This window comes from Orcinus orca, chromosome 9 (assembly GCF_937001465.1).
Source record: "Orcinus orca chromosome 9, mOrcOrc1.1, whole genome shotgun sequence".
Taxonomy (NCBI): domain Eukaryota; kingdom Metazoa; phylum Chordata; class Mammalia; order Artiodactyla; family Delphinidae; genus Orcinus; species Orcinus orca.
In genome coordinates, this window is record NC_064567.1 from 73,851,061 (window position 1) to 73,873,471 (window position 22,411).

The following is a 22,411-nucleotide window of genomic DNA, read 5'->3' on the forward strand; positions in this document are numbered from 1 at the left end:
TGGGAGAAATTTTGATGGTGCTGTCAATGTAGATATGGTTGAATATGTCTTCAGTCAAAAAGAAGCAGATTGACTAAGAAAGGTGTCCTTATCGATTAAGACCATCCTGTAACACACCTCACTAGGCTCAAAAGTGAAGACTGAACCTCTGAGAAACTATAATTAGCATGGTTACTTACCTTACAGATTGATAAAAGCTCAAATGTAAGTGACTGACCTTTTGTTAGATTGTTGTTCATTTTTGTTCACTTTTGGTAACCCCATTATGGAGGTGTAATTCACATACCATACAACTTAATCATTTAAAGTGGGCAATTCAGTGGATTTTAGTGTATTCACAGCACTGAGCAGTCATTACCACAATCAATTTTAGAATTGAAATCCCTAGGCAACCACTAATCTGATTTCCATCTCTATTGATCTACCCCTTCTGGACATTTCAAATAAATAGAATCATACAATATGTGGACTTAGATGTGATTGACTTCTTTCACTTGTTTTCAAGGTTCATCTGTGTTGTAGCACGTGTCAGTACTTCTTTCCTTTTTATGGCTGAGTAATATTCCTTTGTTTGGATATAACACAATTTGTTTATCCATTCATGAGTTTACAGACAGTGGGTTGTTTCCACCTTTTGGTAATTGTGAATAATGCAGCTGTGAACATTTGTGTACAAATTATGTAGGGACATATGCTTCCCATTCTTTTGAGCATGTACCTAGGAGTAGAATCACTGGGTTACGTGGTAACTCTATGTTTAAGATGGTGAGAAACTGAAAACTGGTTTTCAAATTGGTTGCACCATTTTACATTTCCATCAGAAATGTTTGAGGGTTCTAATTTTTCTATATCCTCACCAATACTTGTCAGTGTTTTTTTTTTTATAACCATCTAGTGGGTGTGAACTGGCACCTTACTGTGGCTTTGATTCACATTTCCCTGATGACTAATGATGCTGAACATCTTTTCAGGTGCTTATTGGACATTTGTAGATCTTCTTTGGAGAAGTATCTATTCAGATCCTTTGCCTTTCTTTTAATTGGGCAGATCTTTGATCTTTATATGACCGGACATTGTAGGCACTTAATACATATTTATTTATTGAACTGGATAAGTAAAAGAATAAATGAATTGGTATGTAAAATATTGTAGTCATATACCTATTATGAGAGAGTAAGTAATAATGTTAGAGGAAAGACCATGCTTGTTTTGGTAACGATTATAAGCCCTAGTGTCTAGAAGACTCTCTGACAGGCTGGCACTGTGTAGGTGTTCAGTAACTGCTTGCTGAGTGAGTGAATATTTGGTTGCAATATGTTTCATGATAAAAACAAATAACTGAAGAAATTATAAGGTAATGATTATCTTAATGAGCATATCAACTGGAAGATATGTGCAAAAGTGTTAACTAGCAGCCACTCCTTGGTTCACTTTTAACAATTGGCCTGTAGTTCATTTATCTCTTGCTGTTCTCAGTGTTTCACTTGAACGGTGATGTGAATACTCTTTTTTTGATCTTTTTTTTTTTTTTTTAAAGGGAAGTATGTATTATATACTGGCTTAGAAGAGGGTTGCCACCTGAATTAAGCTTTTTTCCTTCTGGAACAAAATTAAACACTAGGAAGTCCTAAGTGAAAACAAACCAAAACTTGAAGACTTCACCATTCAACTTAATTAAAAAAAGGCTTCCAAAGTAGCTTGTTGGGAAGATTTTTTCAAGCTTGGACACTTAACCAAAAACTGTGAAAGATTTTTTTTTAATTTTATTGAAGTATAGTTGATTTACAATGTTGTGTTAATTTCTGCTGTAGAGCAGAGTGATTGAGTTATACATATATATTCTTTTTCATATTCTTTTCCATTATGGTTTATCAGAGGATATTGAATATAGTTTCCTGTGCTATGCAGTAGGACCTTGTTGTTTATCCATTCTAAATGTAATAGTTTGCATCTACTAACCCCAAACTCCCAGTCCATCCCTCTCCCTCCCCACCATCCCCTTGACAACCACAAGTCTGTTCTCTATGTCTGTGAGTCTGTTTCTGTTTTGTAGATAGGTTCATTTGTGCCATATTTTAGATTCCACATATAAATGATATCATGTGGTATTTGTCTTTCTCTTTTTGACTTACTTCACTTAGTATGATCATCTCTAGTTGCATCCACTTCACCACAAATGGCATTATTTTCTTCTTTTTTATGGCTGAGTAGTTTTCCACTGTATATATGTACCACCTCTTCTTTACCCATTCATCTGTCGATGAACACTTAAGTTGTTTCCATGCCTTGGCTGTTGTGAATAGTGCTGCTATGAACATAGGGTTGCATGTATCTTTTTGAATTATAGTTTCATCCAGGTATATGCCCAGAAGTGGGATTGCTGGATCATACGGTAGTTCTATTTTTAGTTTTCTGAGGAACCTCCATACTGTTTTGCATAGTAGCTGCACCAACTTACATTCCCACCAACAGTGCTGGAGGTTTCCCTTTTCTCCACACCCTCTCCAGCACTTGTTATTTGTAGACTTTTTAATGATGGCCATTCTGACGATGAGAGGTGGTACCTCATTGTAGTTTTGATGTGCATTTCTCTAATAATTAGTGATGCTGAGCATCTTTTCATGTGCCTACTGGCCATCTGTATGTCTTCTTTGAAGAAATGTCTATTAAGGTCTTCTGCCCATTTTTCAATTGGGTTGTTTGGTTTTTTGTTGTTGTTGCTGAGTTGTATGAGCTGTTTGTATATTTCGGAGATTAAGCCCTTGTCTGTTGCATCGTTTGCAAATAGTTTCTCCCATTCTATAGGTTTTTTTTTCTTTCATTGTTTTTAATGGTTTTCTTTGCTGTGCAACAGTTGTAAGTTTGATTAGGTCCCAGTGGTTTATTTTTGTTTTTATTTCTGTTGCCTTGGCTGACTGACCTAAGAAAACTTTGGTATGATTTATGTCAGAGAATGTTTTGCCTATGTTCTCTTCTAGGAGTTTTATGGTGTCTTGTTTTATATTTAAGTCTTGAAGCCATTTGGAGTTTATTTTTGTGTATAGTGTGAGGGTGTGTTCTAGCTTCATTGATTTACACGCAGCTGTCCAGCTTTCCCAACACCACTTGCTGAAGAGCCTGTCTTTTCCACATTGTATATTCTTGCCTCCTTTGTCGAAGATTAATTGTCCATAGGTTTGTGGAGAACTGTGAAAGTTTTTGTTGAAATATAGGATCACTACAACGGAAACAAAAGTTGAGAAATGGATGTAGACACTAGGTCATGAATCTGATCAATCTTTTGAGATTCTTAGCTGTGATGATGAAAGCTTCAGTGACTCAGTGATTTAGTGATGAAAGCTTCAGCGATTTAAAAAAACTCTGATTTTTAAATAATCTTTACACGCTAAAATTGTTTTATAAAAATCTCCCTAGTCAAATAGAGTGGCCAGTGTATCAGGTACCCTTTCCTCACTATTTGATGCAAGAGACTTCATCTCAGAGCAAGACACAGTTATGAAACATCCACCAACAGCAGCCTAAGATATTATCACATTAGGGCATTCTGAGTATCTCTCCTCAAGTTTAAAAAGAGTTATTGCAAATATTGTGACATTTTAGTAAAGAGGATTCAGCATTGCCTGAATGCTGAACTTACTATACAGTGTCTTTCTTTTGAATTGATCCAATTTACCAAAGTTGATAAATTTAGGAAGGTAACATCTCTCCCATAAGTCAGTGAGATAAGTAGTCACTTTTTTCCCTCATGATTATTTAAAACACTATATTTAAATTTAAAACAATATGGGCTTTGGGTAACATTCTTATCATTGTCATGATGATACCTCCATAATGAAAATATACACTAAATAGGGAAGAATTCAGAATTTTAGTAAGTATTTAAGGTAAAATAGGAGACTGAGAAGATACTCCTTGCTTCAGCCGTGCTCCCAGGGTCCTTAGATGAATTTTCACTCCAGCGCAGTTCAGGCCACTTTGATGGAAGAATTTGAGAAGTTCCAGAGTTCATGGCTTCTGTCTGTCTGATGCATGAGTGCAAAAATAACTTCCCCTTGGCTAGAGCCTCATAGCAGGTTCCTGGCAGGAAAAAGACCACAAAGTAGGCTGGAATTGTTTGATAGAGTTAACATAGTGACTATTTACAAAAAGAATTTGCAGAGCAAAGGGTAAAGGGACCCCAGTAGAGGTGTTAAGGCTACATAGGATTTGCAGCAGCAGGAAGCCCTTACTGACTGTAGGCCTGAAGGTATTACTAGGTCCTCTAAGCAGAGCTATGGAACGGGTCATAGCAGGACATAGCCTTCACCAGACCATGGCCTTGAAGCTGGCAAGATCCTCTGGACCTCTCCCTCCTCCTGTACTGCTGTCTCCCACCAGTTCTTCCATTGGCCAAGCCCATCCAAAACCCGGAGGGCAAGGGAGCCCAGGTGATAACATCTTTAGGGATTAGCTACCAGCATCTGAGGTAGAGAAAAATCAGGCCCTCCCCTCGGCGGGGGAGACCGCATTCATTCATAGCTTTGCTTGCAATTACAGGAACCACATCTATCTAGGTGAAGCAGAACAGAGACTATTAGAAGGCTGCAGGGTGCCATGGCAACTGAGGGGAAGATGCAGCCAGGCTTCAAGGAAGAGGGGAGGAGGCCCAGAACATGCTTCCTTTGTGTTACTCTTTCATCTGAATACTGGTTTACTTCTTCTTTTCTGGGCAACCAGGACGGTCTTTCTCTGCTGCTTGGTTCACCAGCAAGACAGAGTGACTTCAACACGAGCTTAGAGATTCCAGTTCCAACTCTCCCTTCTCCCTGTCCCAATACTAAATCCCAGGAAAGGTTACTCCTGTTGGAACAGCTCAGATGAAATACCTGCTCCTGGGTCCCCGTGGCCAGAGCAACAGGGACACAAAAAGAAGCGTGGTCGCTGAGAGCCCACCCCTGTGTGAGACGGAGCTTGCAAGGATGCTGTCCATGCATCCCACACAACAGGCTTCCTAAAGTTTGCTTCTGAGCCAGTGCCAAAAGTATTAAAACTGAGTAAAGTGCCCAAGGAATTTGTATGTTTTTTATTTTTATTGAAAATTTTGTTACCATTACTCATAGTCACATGACAGGGGCTTAGAAAAAAGAATCACTTCTGCCTAATTTTAAGTGGCTTAAATTAAGCATATTTACGGACAAGTCTGTGTGTATTTTTCATATACATAAATTTTACGTGTGTATGTATATACACACATATATATGTATAGACACACACAAATGCATAGATACTCATTTCAGTTTATCCTTAAAGAATAACAATGTTTAATATAAGATTAATCACAGAAAGCATAATATAGTAAATAAAGCAAGTATTTGTTGTTATAGATTCTTTATATGATTTATTGTGTTTAACTGTTACAGTGACACTCTGAGGTGAGTACTACTATTATCACTGTTTTCCACGTAAGGAAACATAATCATATAGAGTTTTGTGGATCATTTCTATTCCTCCTCTTGCACTTTAGGGAAACAGAGCGTAGATGAAGAATCATAAATCACCTGGTTTTATGGCCTATATACATTACTAGAATACAGGAATGGAGTGACACCTTCATATCAGTTATGGTGCCTGAGAGTCTCCTGACTGTCTTTGTTATGCCCCCTTTAGGTACATCAAGATTGGGGATAAAGAGTGTGAATTTAACCACAGCTTTCGTCTTATCCTTCACACAAAACTGGCAAATCCTCACTATAAGCCAGAATTGCAAGCTCAGACAACCCTCCTCAATTTCACGGTCACAGAAGATGGTCTGGAAGCCCAGCTGCTGGCAGAGGTTGTCAGTATTGAAAGGCCAGATTTGGAGAAACTTAAGGTAAAAATTGTGAAATCATTCCCCCAACACTTATTCAGTGCACAGATTATAGTGCCAGACACAGGAGTGTAAGATGGGATGCCTGCCCTCCAGGATCTTTCAGTCTAATTGAGAAAACTGAGGGTGTATCTGAACAGTCAAGTAGCAGCTCAAGGGTACTTCTGATAAGTAGTTAGGATTGTGCCACAGGAGATGGGCTAGTTGTAGGTCTTGTTTGATGCAGGGGACTAGGGCAGACAAAGACGCATACTAGTCATGGAAAGCAGGGCTAGAGAAACAGGTCCGTGCCCTGGAAGGGTAGAAGGAAGAGAGGGATCTCCTTCCCTCTGCCCAGAGTAGAGAGCTATCTCTTCCTCTGATCAGGGTAGAGAGGGCTCTCTTTCTCTCTGCCCAGGTTATAGAGGAATGTTCCCCAGGCTTCCTCTCCCCAGGTGATTGCCTGGGCCCCTGGGAGTTTTGAACTCTCAAGCTCTGCCTCCAGGAATTAGCTGATTACTACTTAAATGTTCCTGAGAACCCGTGATTGTCTGGATCCTCCCATCTCTGTAGTTTTCAGGGTGGCAGTTGCCCCGTGACCTCAGTTCTCTGATGGGTAAGTAAGGGCTGTTATGTTTAGCTTTTTTCCTGTGTAAGGATGGAAATAATGACTTTTCTGTCTTTCAATTTGAAGCAGAAACCAGAAGTTTCTTCCTGTAGGTTAAATGAATGATATATGGTCATGCTCTGGACCCTGGAATGCAACCAGCTCTTACCATGCCTTCTGAATGTTTTTTTAAAGAATTAAAAAAATTTTTGATTAGTACAATTTTAATGCTACGTGTGTTTCATCATATATGATTGCATGAAATTGATGATTAAGGAAACTCTGCTTAAGAACATGAATTTAATCACCTTTCTCACATTTTGCTTGGTTTGCCTTAGTTGGTTTTGACAAAGCACCAAAATGACTTTAAGATAGAGCTGAAGTGTCTGGAGGACGACCTCCTTCTGCGTCTCTCTGAGGCAGAGGGGAGCTTTCTAGATGACACCAAACTGGTGGAGAGCCTGGAGAGAGCAAAGGCCACCGCGGCAGAGGTAGAGTGCAAGGTAGGAAAAGGCAAAGGCTGCCTGGCAGGGTTTAATGCTCTATTTGAATGAAGTGCTCGGGGTGAAAATGTAATCCAACTTGGCCGTTCTCTAAGAGTACTGACACTTCGTGGAATTCAGGTCTTTTCATAAACTGCCCTTAAAAAGTGGACTGTGTGGGGTTCTGAATGGAGATAGAGGTGGTTGAACTTGTGCTTCTCCTAACGCAGCAAAGATCCAATCTTTCAGATTAGACTCTGTCAGGCTATTATTTTTTTCCTGAGTGACTAAATTTGAAGAAAATTGGGCCCTGCTGGCTTATGTAGTCTAAAACCTTAAAAGGCTTAGCCTCCTTTGGGAAACCGACATCCTACAGTCTCACCACAGGCTTCCTGGTCTATTGTACATTTTAGAGAAATACTTAGAGTTGAAGTTTTGTTTACAGACCTTCAGTGCTGGGAGACTGAGCCAGGGGTGATCTCCTGCTGCTCTCAAATGCATTATTCCCCCGGGAAAGTGACATTTCCTAAAAGCTAGAAAAAAATGTTCGTTTAGTCGACTTCCTGCTGAATGTCCAACATGTGTCCCAGTGTGCCTTCTGCATGCACCTTGGACGTTCACAAATGGCCACTAGCCCTTAAAATGCTGATGTTTCAAAATGAGAGGAACCCTCATTTGCTTTCTGGAGTATCCTCATTACTAAGTAATCTATTAATTACCCAGCCAAGTCTGTGTCACCACACATCCAATATATTTGTCTTAGTTTAAGCGAGGAAATGGAATCCCAGGTTACTCTATCCTTTTAAGTAAGTGAATTCCAGGTGGCTGCTAAATGGTAAAGATTAGAGCAATTAAGTAAATTAGGTCTTAGCTTTGAAGTTAACTTCTCACCGTCTCTTAAAATGTCTCTTCCTATCTTCCTAATATATTGCCATTTTGGGACTTCCCTCCCTCCTCTACATTTTCTTTATTTTCTTTTACATACAAGTATGATGAATCAAGCCTATAAAAAAAAGGTTGGACATGGGCTTCCCTGGTGGCGCAGTGGTTGGGAGTCTGCCTGCCGATGCAGGGGACACAGGTTCGTGCCCCGGTCCGGGAGGGTCCCGCATGCCGCGGAGCGGCTGGGCCCGTGAGCCATGGCCGCTGGGCATGTGCGTCTGGAGCCTGTGCTCCACGGCGGGAGGGGCCACAGCAGTGAGAGGGCCATGTACCGCAAAAAAAAAAAAAAAAAAAAAAAAAAAAAAGGTTGGACAAATACTGTATCTTATAAAGCCGTAGGACCAGCAGTAATCCTAGACAGAAGAGATTTGTGTCTTGAATAAAAATGAATATGTTAGTTGATGATGGTGTGCGTGTTTAATTATCACTCTGAATGTACCCAGAGGCTCATACAAAGATAAACTAAATGGAACTATATGAGCATATGGATGAGCTGGTGCAAAGTCAGAAGTAGGCAGTCACGAGTCTTTCTATAAAGGCTTTTTAGTAAGCACGGCTGTTGGACATTTTACTGACCTTGGCTGCTTTTGTATACCTTGTTGACTAATAAAGTTATTGGCATTGAATTGACCCAGCAGACTTTCCAGAGCTATCCCTGGGAGGTGATATAGCTGGGTTATTAACCCCCGAAAGAGAGAGGGGAGGCAGGAAGGTGACATTACTCAGAATAAATTCTGTAGAACCAAAAACAATCAGGTTTGTTTACTCTGTTATCATTAACACAGCTAGAGTTATGTCCATTCTCACTTAAAACTCAGCTTATAAAAAGATTACTTTAAAATATGAATTTTATGATTTTAGAAAAGCCCAAGCACAGAGATGCCATACATGTTATCCATTTTAACACTACTAATTTCTCATTTCAGATATGTCCCTTTCATCACATAGACAATATGACGAGTAAGTTACTTATGTTGTCTGATCCCACCGTAGGTGATTGAAGCTAAAGAAAATGAAAGAAAAATCAACGAGGCCCGACAGTGTTACAGACCAGTGGCAGCAAGAGCATCTCTGCTTTATTTTGTTATTAATGACCTCAGAAAAATCAACCCCATCTATCAATTCTCTTTGAAGGTAATGATGACTAGACTAAGAAAAAATTTAAACTTGAGGAGTTCAACTTGTTTCTGGAAGTTTAAAATTTATTTTTAAGCAATCAGTGCATACAGTAAGGAGTCTCCAGGACCTAGCTAGCAAAAAAAAACAAGACAAAGAAAAAATCCTCACTTTTCTCAGTAACTTTCATTTATAATTTTCAGTAAGGCTTTGAGATAATTAAACTATGCAACATCACAGTACATAGTTTTTGTTCTTAAGCAGAGTCTTAAGGAGTTTAATATATATAAGGGAATTCTCCTGGAGGCTCCTCTACTTTCCTTATGAAAGTGTACATGTTTCATAAAAAGATTTCATAAAAAGTGAGAATAACTATTGATTGAGCCACTGTTACATGCAAGGCACTTTCATACTTTGGTGCATCTTATGCCTGAAACATCTCATTAAAGTATACTATTATATCCCTATTTAAAAAACGAACATGTTCAGATTTTAAATAAATTGCCAAAGAATTCACATTTCATAATTGTAAGAGTCAGGATTTGAACCAAAGGCTGATTCCAAAGCCTATGCTCTTTACTTTGTACCATTCTGCCTCTGGGCAGTGTTCATTCATTCTATCATTCAGTTTTTAAACAAATAGCTATTGAGATCAATGATAGTGCCGGATGCTGTGCTGGTTACTGAGTGTACAGTTTGGAAAACACGGATATGAGTGGAGATGTGTAGTTGTGTGTGTGTATAAAAGTGACAAATACAATGCGACAGAACAGTAGGGATGGAGGGGCTGTTTTACTGGGGGCTCAGGGAAGGCCTCAGAGGAAGTGAGATTATAGCTGATTCCTAAAGGTTACAGAGGATTTGGCCATGTAAAGAGTGTTTGGAGAAAGAAAGGATGTGTGAGATGGGAAAGAGTTTTCGAGATTCCAGGTGAATGAATCTATGTGGCTGGAGGGTAATGAGAGAGGGAGAAGATGGAAAGACATGAGTCCTGAGAGGTAGGAGGGTCTAGATCACATGAGGTCTATGCTGGGGAGTTTGGATTATAGCGTGTGGGCAAAAAGAAGCCATTGAAAGGCTGTAAGCAGATGACTGCCATGATGGCAGAAGACTCAGAAGTGAATAGACTTATGGTTTGAAGCTAGAATAATCAGCCCTTGGAGATGGATTGGATATGGGCAAAAATAAAGAGGAAGAGGCACGAATAACTAGCAAGTGTCTAGTAATGTGAAACACGTGCAGAAATTCTGAGAAGCACAGTGGGATTGGATTTTAGAACAGCTGCAGGGTAGAAGGAGAAAAATAAAACCGCCCAGGAACACTCAACTACCAAAACTAGGCTAAGGTATTACAAGGAAAGAAAACTACAGAGCAGCCCCCGCCAGCATAATCTATTATGCGCACGTGGGATTTATGCCAGGAATGCAAGTTGGTTAAACACGAAAAAACCACACAGTGTAATTCTTCAGATTAATAGAATAAAAAAGAGAAAAATCATATAATAATTTCAATGGATGCAGACAAAGAACTGGACAAATTTCAACACCTGGTTAAAAAAGAAAAAAAAGAAACTGAGCAAACTGGGAATAGATGGTAACTTCTCTGTGTGATAAAGGGCATCTGTAAAAATTTTCAGCTAACATTATACTTCATGTTGGAAAATTGAATGCTTTCCCCTAAGATCAGGAACAAAACGATGATATCTTCTCTTAACACTTCTATTCAGTACTGCACTGGAGGTTATAGCCAGTGAAGTAATACAATAAAAGACACAGAAATTTTAAAAGAAGAAGAAAAACTGTCTTTTTTTTTTCACAGGTGACCTGACCAGGTGTGTAGAAAATCATAAGAAATCTACAAAAAAAGCTGAAGTGAGTTTTTAGCAAGATGGCAGGATATAAAGTCAATATACAAAATTCATTGTATTTCTATATATGAGGAACAAACAACTGAAAAATAAAAGTAGTACCTCAATACTGTTTACAATAGCGTCCAAAATCTTGGAACTCTTAGGGATGATTTTAACAAAACAAATACAAATCTGCATACTAAAAGCTACAAAACATTGTTAAGAAAATTAAAGGAGGTCTAACTAAATGGTGAGAGAGACCATGTTTATGGCTTGGAGCAGTCAATATTATTAAGATTTCAGTTCTCTCCAAATTAGTCTATAGTTTTAATTCAGTCTTAATCAAAATCCAAGAAGGCTTTTTTGTAGAAATTGGCAAACTGATTCTAAAATTTGTGTAGAAATGCAGAGTATTTAAAAATAACTAAATAATGAAAAAGAAGAACAAATGTGGAAGACTTACAGTACATGATTTCGAGACTTATTACGCTGATTGGCCTAAAGAAAAATACACTGATCAGTGGCACAGAATAGACAGTCCAGCAGCAGACCCACAAATGTATGGTCAACTGATTTTTTGCAGTGAATGCCAAGACAATTCAATGAGGAGGGGATAGTTTTTACAACAAGTGGTGCTGGGACGACTGGATATCCACTTGGAATAAAAAGAACCTCGGCCACTACATTACTCTATATACAAAATGAGCTCAAAATGAATAAGGTAAACGATAAAATTTCTAGGAGAACAATAGAAGAAAATGTTGGGCTTTGGGTTAGGCAAAGATTTATTCTTAGGATACCAGAGAAAGAAAAAAATTGATAAATTGCACCTTATCAAATTAAAAAATTATCGTCTTGAAAAGACCTGAAGAAAATGAAAAGACAAGCCATAGACCAGTAAGTTATTTCCAATACACATGTTTAACAAAGAACTTATATCAGAATAGAAAACTCAATAGTAAGACAACGCAATTAAAAAAATAGAAAGGTTTGTGCATGTATACTAAGACATAAGTATTGCCCACAAGCACATTTTTAAGATGCTCAGCAGACATCAGAGAAATGCAAAGTAAAAGCAGAATGACGTATTACCGTATACCCAGTAGAATGGCTAAAATTTTACAAGACTGTCAGTAACAAGTGTTAGCACCGATGTGGTACTGCAACTCTTTCATGTTGCTGGTGGGGATGCAAAGTGTTAAAACCATTTTGGAAAACAATTTGTTAGTTTCTCATAATGTTATACATACACTTACAAAATGATCCTAAAATTTTTACTCTTAAGTATTTACCCAAAGGAAATGAAAACATATGTGCACTCAAAAACAAAGTACTACAAGTACATACTTATATGATCCTAAAATGAATCTGGTGTGACAGAAACATTCGGCAGTGGGCAGGGGTAGGTGTCGTGGTGGGAACAGATTGCAGCGAGGCACATGAGAACTTCTGGCGGGGGGTGACATGAATAGAACGTTTCTACATTTTGATTGCAGGGATTGTTACGGAAGTATATACATTTGTCAAAACTCGAGCTGTATACTTAATGGTGCATTTTATTGTGTGTAAATTAAAAATTGATTTTAAAATGTAAATATTAAATGAGTACTTTGTTAATACCTTCTTACTAATATTTACTATATGTCTGTCATTGTAGGGTTTTACTTTCAGTCAAATATATATAATTCAAGGCCAATCAGTCTGTGGTCTTTGGCCCCTGTCCACCAGTCAAAAATTTTAATATTTTATGTTATATCTATTTATAGATATAGATATTTAGATATATTTACCTATGTGTTTAAATATATGTAGATATATGTAAAAATCTATTCAGCCCCATTGTTACCAAGGCATAAAATGGAGTAAGAAAGAAATATTGAGTGATTTTAAAAAGAACAAGATAATCAAAGGGGATCACAAAAGTACATGGGTGGAATAATAGAAACAAAAAATAACCTGTTAAAAAATGGGCAAAGAACTTGAATAGACATTTTTCCAAAGAAGACATACAAATGACCAACAAGCATTTGAAAAGATGTTCAACATCACTAATCTTTAGGAAAATGCAAATCAAAATCGCAATGAGATACCATTTCACAACTATTAAGATAGCTACAAGATTAAAAAAAAGGAAAAGAAAGAAAGAAAATACCAAGTGTTGGCAGCTATCTGGAGAAATTGGAACCCTTTTAAACTGTTGGTAGGATTGTAAAATGGTGCAATTACTTTGGGAAACAATATGACAATTCTTTAAAAAAAATTGCCATATGATTCAGCAGCTCCACTTCTGGACGTATACCCAAAACAATCGAAATATGGTCTCAAAGAGATACTTGTACACCCATGTTCATAGCATCATTCACGACAGACAAAAGGTGGAAGCAAACCAAATGTCCGTCACTGGATGAACAGATAAATTAAAATGTTGTACGTACACACAATGGAATATTATTTAGCCTTAAAACGGAAGGCTAAATTCTGACACATGCAACAGCATAGATTAATGTTGAAGACATTATATTAAGCGAAACAAGCCTGTCACAATAAGACAAATACTATATAATTCCACTATATTAGGTATCTAGAGCAGTCAAACTTATAGAAACAGAATGTAGAACAGTGATTGCCAAGGGCTGGGGGGAGAGGGAATAGGGAGTTATAATTAAATGAGTTTTTTAAATGAGTTGTTGTTTAACAGTGTTTCAGTTGTTCAAGAAGAAAACATTTTGGAGATTGGTTGTACCACAGTGTGAAAATACTTAATACTACTTAACGGTACACTTAAAACTATTAAGACAGTAAATTTACACTTTGGGTATTTTACCACAATAAATAAAAATATAAATTTTTTAAAAGCGCATGGGTAGAAGAAGAGAGGACAGTGCAATTCAATTGGTCAGGGAGGAAATGTAGGTAGATTTTATGAAATAATGTTAAAAATAATAGTAATGATAGCAAACTTTGAATGAGCACTTACCATGTGCCGGAAGCTGTTCTAAGAGCTCATAGAATCCTTGTAAAACCCGTCCTGTTCTCTCTCCCCATAGATAAACTGTAGCCTGTGTGCCTGAGACTAGCTAGACATCCAGCCACCAGTTGTCACCCTTTAACGGTCACTTGTATTCCCCAGGCTTTCAACATGCTGTTCCACAGAGCCATCGAGCAGGCTGACAAGGGGGAGGACACGCCGGGACGTATCTCAGTCCTGACCGAGAGCATCACCCACGCCGTCTTCCTCTACACCAGCCAGGCGCTGTTTGAGAAGGACAAACTCACCTTCCTGTCCCAGATGGCTTTTCAGGTAAGGAAATCAGTCACTCAAAAGCAGCCCCAGAACCAAAGTCACGCATCTCTGTTTATTATGTACTGCTGCTGAAGTGAAGTTTTGGAAGCTCTTCGCAGCATGAGGAGAGTTTCCGTTTCGCAGAGGGAACTTGGGCATATGACAAACTGCTAGTAAGTCAGGGTGCATTGGCTTGGCTGGGTTTGCACTTTGGGCAGCCACATCAGCTGTCATCCTGAAAAACAGGTCAATGACACATTGGCCTCACCTTCCCAGGTCCTGTACAGACCTCCCAGGTACTGCTGGGGAGTTCCTTGGAGAGGATCTCAAGCTCAGCTTTCCAGATCTGAGTGCCCCTAGGAGATTTTCAGAGCCCCTTTAAAAAACAGTGAATGGGTGAAGGGAGCTCCACATTTCACGCTCCTAACTTCAGTGAGACCTACTACCCTTTTACTCTTTTTGATGTGGACTTCTGCAATAAATTCTGTTTAAATAAAAGTGCCCATGATGAGAAAGAAACATTGAGGACCACATTCCTGGATGAAATAAGAATGTGGTCCTTTTATTAGTTCATTTACTGTATAACTTTTTCTATCAGTTCAAATTGTAATGAAAGATGTCATTTCTTTTGTGTCCTCCCAAGTGCCTTGCTCAAAGAAGGCATTTTAAAATACCCGCTGTTCAGGGAGATCAGCACGGTGCCTTGTGACCACCTAGAGGGGTGGGGTAGGGAGGGTGGGAGGGAGACTCAAGAGGGAGGGGATATGGGACTATATGTATGCATATAGCTGACTCACTTTGTTATACAGCAGAAACTAACACACCATTGTAAAGCAATTATATGCCAATAAAGATGTTAAAAAAATAAATAAAATGAAATAAAATACCTGCTGTTAATAGTGATAAATTATCACTTCTTTCAATACTTTTGGTATTAATAGATTCCTTTGGGTTAAAAAAGTAATATATGGGTGTAATCATTTTATAATGTATGTGATAAACAGGAGTAATGCATTACAAAATGAAATTTTTCTTTTCAATTTTTTCCCAATTTTATTGAGATATAATTGACACGTGACGTATTATGTGTTCAGTGTAACGATCTTATATATGTATATGTTATGAAATGATTACCCAATAAGTGTAGTTAACATTCGTCACCGTACGTAGTTACTTTTTTGCTTTCCACGATGAGAACTTTTAAGATCTACTCTTTTAACAACTTTCGAATATACAGTAGTGTTAACTATAGTCACCATGCTGTACATTACATCCCAGGACTTATGTTATAACTGAAAGTTTATACCTTTTGACTAGCTTCATCCATTTCTACACCCCTCAGCACCCACCTCTGACAACCACCAGTTTGTTCTCTGTATCTGTGATTCTGTTTTTTAAGATTTCACATAAAAGTGAGATCATACAGTGTTTATCTTTCTCTGTGTGACTTTTTTCCTTAGCATAATGCCCTAAAGGTCCATCCTTACTGTTGCAAATGACAGGATCTCCTTCTTTTTATGGCTGAATAATATTCCATTGTATATATGTGTGTACATATGTATACATTATACACACACGCACACACACACATATATATACCACATTTTCTTCATCCATTCATCCATATATGGACACTTAGGTTGTTTTTATGACTTGGCTATTGTAAATAATGCTGCAATGAACATAGTACAGATATCTTTTTGAGATAGTGATTTCATTTCCTATGAATATACACCCAGAAGTAGAACTGCTGGATTCTGTAATAGTTGTAGTTTTAATTTTTTGAGGAACCTCCGTACAATTTTCCATAGTAGCCACACCAATTTACATTCCCGCCAACAGTGTACACATCCTCACCAGCATTTGTTCGTCTCTTGTCTTTTTGCTAATAGCCATCCTAACAGGTGTGAGGTGATATCTCATGTGGTTTTAATTTGCATTTCCCTGATGATTGGTGATGTTGAGCACTTTCTCATGTTATCTGTCAGCCGTTCGTATGCCTTCTTTGGTAGAATGCCTATTCAGTTCCTCTGCCCATTTTTTAATCAGATTGTTTGTGGGTTTTGCTGAAATTTTTGTGTTTATACATATTGTTCATGAACAGTAATGAACCAGGGATGATAAAACATGACATGCATACACATGCGTGCACATCTATTTAAAACTTCTTTTTAGAATATCTAGATAAATTATAATCTATCTGAAATACTGACAGTCTACATAAATCAAAGCTTCATATATATTTGGACAATTTCTTGTGTGTTGAAATAAATCAAATTGAATTAAGAAAAATTATCCAATAAGATATTTTGATACATGTTACCACCCATAATGCATTTTGAAAATATCTAGAATTTTTAAGTAGCACAAACCTCAAACATTTTACCTGCTTAATTTTATAAGGTGTTACAGTTTTTATGAGGAAATTAGAAATATGTCGAAATTAGAAAATTTGTGCCCTCCACTCAAGTGTTTTATGGACTCCTTAACAATTCTGTAACCAGAATGTCTAAAGTTTCAGTTCGTGATGTGTTTGCTTAGTTGTATCTGTAAAACAGCAATTTCCAGTTTTTCTCAGCATAATCTCCCATATAAGAAAAATCTTTTATACATCTTGCAGTTTATTGGATATAATTTCTATAGCAGGACTAACTTACAATACTAGTTTTACCTTTTGTTTAGTAATTCAATCCATTGTCATCTGAGGCTTTCTCAATTTGTATAACAAGTTTCAAGACAAGTTTGATCTAACAGTAGAAGGCTAAATATGAAAGCATATTTCAAATATGCTGCTAATAGGCACGGGTATTAAAATTGAAATAAACCAGGCTTCGTAATATTTGCTATTCGATTTCCAATCAAGATTTTGAGATCACGAGCATAATCTGAGATTCCTTATTTCAACTACAGAGCAGATATATATCTACAGGAATTCTCAGAAGGCTTACTTCTGTCTGTTCAATCATATCTATTAAGTGGTGACTGCGTCCTCGATTTTGATGCAAGCCAAATGACCTTTTCAATTTTGTGTACTCTCAAGATTTTGCTGAGAAAGAAAGAGATAGATCCTCTTGAATTGGATTTCCTGCTTCGGTTCACAGTTGAATACGCTTACATGAGTCCTGTTGACTTCCTAACTAATCAGTCATGGAGCGCTATTAAGGTATGTTAGGAACATGATTTTTCAATTGCTAAATCTTGTTTCAAATCTCTGTTCTCTAAGATGTAGAAATGTAGTTTAAAAAATACAGGTGATATACACCATTTCCGTTGTAGATATATGCTATCTTTAGTTTTTTGAAGAACTTCCCATACTCTTTTCCACAGTGGCTGCACCAATTTACATTTCCACAAACATCTACTAGTTTCCCTCTTCTTATTTGGAAGTAAAGGAACTTGTGACCTATTTATGGATGGGAAAGTTGTTAATAAATATGTATAATGTATAGGACCTTTGGTTAAAGTCGAGGAATATATTGGGTTGGCCAAAAGGTTCATTCGTTTTTTTCCGTAAATGGCTCTGGTAGCACTTAGTTGTCTTTAACCTCATTCAAAACCATTTTGTTAGATTGTATGTGACAGCTGTCATATCAGCGTGCATTTTAAAAAGAAGACTTATCGGGCTTCCCTAGTGGCGCAATGGTTAAGAATCTGCCTGCCAGTGCAGGAGACACGGGTTCGAGCCCTGGTCCTGGAAGATCCCACATGCCTCGGAGCTACTAAGTCCGTGCGCCACAACTACTGGGCCTGCGCTGTAGAGCCCGTGAGCCACAACTACTGAAGCCTGTGTGCCTAGAGCTCACGCTCTGCAACAAGAGAAGTCACCGCAATGAGAAGCCCGCGCACCGCAACAAAGAGTAGCTCCCGCTCACCGCAACTAGAGAAAGCCTGCGCGCAGCAACGAAGACTCAACGCAGTGAAAAATAAATAAATTAATTAACTAATTAATTTAAAAAAAGACTTATCAGAATTGGTGAATCTGGGGCTTCCCTGGTGGTGCAGTGGTTGAGAATCCGCCTGCCAGTGCAGGGGACACGGGTTCGAGCCCTGGTCCGGGAAGATCCCACATGCCGGAGAGCAACTAAGCCCGTGTGCCACAACTACTGAGCCTGTGCTCTAGAGCCCATGAGCCACGACTACTGAGCCTGTGCGCCACAACTACTGAATCCCATGTGCCTAGAGCCCGTGCTCTGCAACAAGAGAAGCCACCGCCATGAGAAGCCCACGCACCACAACAAAGAGGAGCTCCTGCTCGCCACAACTAAAGAAAGCCTGCATGCAGCAATGAAGACCCAACAAAGCCAAAAAGAAATTAATTAATTATTCAAAATTGGTGAATTTTTGTGTAGCCATTTTAATATTAAAGTTGGAAGAAAAACAACATTTTCAGCATATTATGCTTTATTATTTCAAGAAAGGTAAAAATGCAACCGAAATGAAAAAAGAGATTTGTGCAGTGTATGGAGAAGGTGCTGTGACTGATCGAACTTGTCAAAAGTGGTTTGCAAAGTTGCATGCTGGAGATTTCTCGCTGGACGATGCTCCACAGTCGGGTAGACCAGTTGAAGTTGATAGCGATCAAATTGAGACATTAATTGAGGACAATCAACATTATACCACGTGGGAGATAGCCGACATACTCAAAATACCCAAATCAAGCGTTGAAAATCATTTGCACCAGCTTGGTTATGTTCATTGCTTTAAGGTTTGGGTTCTACATAAGTTAAGCAAAAAAAACCTTCTTGACCATATTTCCCCAAGCGATTCTCTTCTTAAACGTAATGAAAATGTTCCGTTTTTAAAACAAATTGTGACGGGTGATGAAAAGTGGATACTGTACAGTGAACGGAACGGAAGAGATCGTGGGGCAAGTGAAATGAGCCACCATCAACCATACCAAAGGCCGGTCTTACTTCATCCAAAGAAGGTGATGTTGTGTATATGGTGGGGTTGGAAGGGAGTGTCCTCTATTATGAGATCCTTCCGGAAAACCAAACGATTAATTCCAACAGGTACTGCTCCCAATTAGACCAACTGAAAGCAGCACTCGATGAAAAGCATCCAGCATTAGTCAACAGGAAACGCATAATCTTCCATCAGGACACCGCAAGAATGCATGTTTCTCTGATGACCAGGCAAAAACTGTTACAGCTTGGCTGGGAAGTTCTGATTCGTCAGCCGTATTCACCAGACATTGCACCTTCGGATTTCCATCTTTACAAAATTCTCTTAACGGAAAAATTTTCCGTTCCCTGGAAGACTGTAAAAGGCACCTGGAACAGTTCTTTGTTCAAAAAGATAAGAGTTTTGGGAAGATGGAATTATGAAGTTGCCTGAAAAATGGCAGAAGGTAATAGAACAAAAGGGTGAATACGTTGTTCAATAAAGTTCTTGGTGAAAATGAAAAATGTGTCCTTTATTTTTACTTAAAAAACAAAGGCACTTTTTGGTCAACCCAATGAATAATCTTCTTTCAGTTGACCTGTATCTAGTTTCTTTATTTTGTTTTCTTTTTTATAATATTTCTCTGCTTTTTCAAAATAGTCTTGTTAATTTATACAGCAATATAGTAATTTACTATAATTGTAAAATGTTTAAGCAGAGCAGAATGCTGTAGAGGAAAAAGTGGTAGTATTCTTCAACCCCAGTCATCAATCCTTATTCCATTTTTCTGTTAGAAGATCCTATTATTAAAAGTTTATTCTCTGAGGCTCTGGAATTCCTCAGAGATGCTCATCATAGGCTAAGTTTCACCCTACTCTTTTTTTCTAAAGCAGAAACATTTCTATGTATTAAAAATAACTATGTTCTTCCTTATTTTTATAGTGCGTTTAGATTTTTTTAAATATTGGTTTGTTTGCGTGGGCTCTTCGCTGCAGCGCACGGGCTTCTCTCTAGTTGTGGCGTGCGGGTTTTCTCTTCTCAAGTTGTGGCGCACGGGCTCCAGGACACGTGGGCTCTGTAGTTTGCGGTAAGCAGGCTCAGTGGCCCCGTGGTATGTAGGATCTTAGTTCCCCGACCAGGGATTGAACCTGCGTCCCCTGCATCGGAAGGCAGATTCTTTACCGCTGGACCACCAGGGAAGTCTCCTAGGTTTTATTTTTTAATAGCATTTTTAATTAGATTATTACTTTAGAATTACAAGTTCAAGTTCAGTTGTGTATCAGGCTCTCGGCAGAAAACAAATGGCACATGAAAGTGTGATTTTTAAGAAAAGTTGAACAAAGAGTATATTTTTATAATATGGAATAAAGATGAGGGGACGAACCAGGGATGGGGATGGGAAAAGGTGGAAAAGGGGCAGTTACCGAAACTACTGAGAAATGAAGTTATGGGAGAGAGCCTACCTTTGGAACCTGTGGCATTCTGTAAAGAAACATAGCCGCTGCCAAACTATGTCACCACAGGTGTCACCACAGGAAAGAGCTGGGGAAGAAATACCCTCGCCTCTCTTCTCCAACCCTTTTGCCAGTGGTTCCTATTGGTCAAACCCAACCAGGCCAGAGAACCAGGGAGCTTTGTTCAAGCCATCCTTAGCAATCGCCCTCTTTGCAGGGCAGGAAAGGGTACAGAGTAAATCTAGAGAGGAAACAAACACTATCCAGCACAAGTTACTTACACAGGGTTTGATACATTCATCTTTATCTCAAACTCAGAGCTATTCTACACCCCATTGCCATCTGTTCCCCTACTGTATTACAGGCAGTAGCCCTCATGGAAGAGTTCCAAGGCCTAGACCGAGATGTGGAAGGATCAGCGAAGCAGTGGAGGAAGTGGGCAGAATCCGAGTGTCCAGAAAAAGAAAAGTTACCACAAGAGTGGAAGAAGAAAAGTTTAATACAGAAGATGATTATTTTGAGAGCAGTGCGCCCTGACAGAATGACACATGCTCTCAGGTGGGCGCAGTTAGCACTTCGGGAAATGCAAGTTAACCTAGAGGACACTTTGTCTTAAGGACTAGAAGTATCTGGTGGACGTGTCTATGGTTCATGTTCATGAAAAGTGATTTCTGCAGAAATTTTTATACTGCAATCACTACTTGTGTTCAAATCTGCTAACATTGAACAGTGTGCTAGTCTGTCGGCAGACTGAACGTATTCTTCCTGAAAAGCTTAATTCTGAAAGCAATAGGGGAAACAGGGAACCTATGGAAATATTCTAGGAAGAGAGCTGGCAGAGTTCAGAGGCCAGGAACGTGCATTACCCAAGTGTGATTCCCATTGTTTATATTTAGAGCGGCCCTTTGGCTCCAGAGATTTTGCACATCAAACAAAAAATGAATGCCTTTCGTGGATTCCCTCATAGTCCTATAACTTTACAACCAACAGGATTTAAAAGCAGAAATGCCTGCCTACCTCTTGGTTTAAGTGTCCCTTTCCTTTGCCCTTTTGGCTCCTAAATGGTAATACGGTGCTTAATTCTAATTTGAATTCAACAGTCAAAGAGTTCCCAGGTTCCTTCCCTAGCGAGCTGCTTTTTTGTCAGCAGCATTCACTAGCCTCAGGTTTTCTTCCTTGGCTTTGTCCGTTCAGCCTATTTTCCCTTTGCAGAAGCCCCCGCCACACCCTACTTTACAAGTTAATTCTGTTTAGTCGTCCTTACTTTCTGCTAAATCTGATGCTGCTGGCAAATAATCCCTGCTTAATTGAGCTTCCCTGTGTTAGAAACACCCCAAAAAGCATTTGTATATTCATGAGAAGCCCAACAGGCTGGAAAATTGCACTGTGGCAAATCTAATGAACTGTTAATAAGTAACGGGGGCTCTGGCAGGGGATTTGGGGGATACAAAGCCATATGCAGGCTTTGGATGGTTCTCAGAGGAGAGTCTCGGTAGACCCCCAAAATGGAAGGTAGGCTTCTGATTTTCAGAGCTTCTAAAGCAGAGAGGGATTTCACGGACTCAACTGCATAAATCTAGTGTGGGTTCGTATTGTCATTCTTACAAAACATCTCGTGTAATAAACATAGTTTGCTTCCTTCTCGTGCCTGTGGTTTAAGCTGATTCACGCTGTGACACATTTCAAGGTCAGAGGCACTGATCCTCTCTTTGGCATTATTCTTTTTACAGGAATTTCGTGGAGGAAAAACTGGGTACGAAGTATGTGGAGAGAACCAGATTGGACTTAGTTAAAGCATTTGAAGAAAGCAGCCCAGCCACCCCAGTATTCTTCATCCTCTCCCCAGGGGTAGATGCCCTTAAAGACCTAGAGATCCTCGGTGAGTGGCCGGGAGGCTGGCCACCCAGCCCTGCCTCTCACCCGTCGCCAACGCAGCCTTCCTTTCAGCTCATAGTTATCTTAGTTGC

General features: G+C 38.9%; 1 protein-coding gene across 1 annotated transcript in view; it reads left to right on the forward strand.

The window, feature by feature from the left end:
* DNAH11 (dynein axonemal heavy chain 11) overlaps positions 1-22,411 on the forward strand; it is a 315,752-nt gene that overhangs the window by 263,055 nt on the left and 30,286 nt on the right. Inside the window, 7 exon segments of the mRNA XM_049714548.1 lie at positions 5,647-5,851; positions 6,773-6,937; positions 8,852-8,992; positions 13,954-14,124; positions 17,147-17,269; positions 20,809-21,002; positions 22,175-22,323. Coding sequence (XP_049570505.1) covers positions 5,647-5,851; positions 6,773-6,937; positions 8,852-8,992; positions 13,954-14,124; positions 17,147-17,269; positions 20,809-21,002; positions 22,175-22,323 — 1,148 coding nt within the window.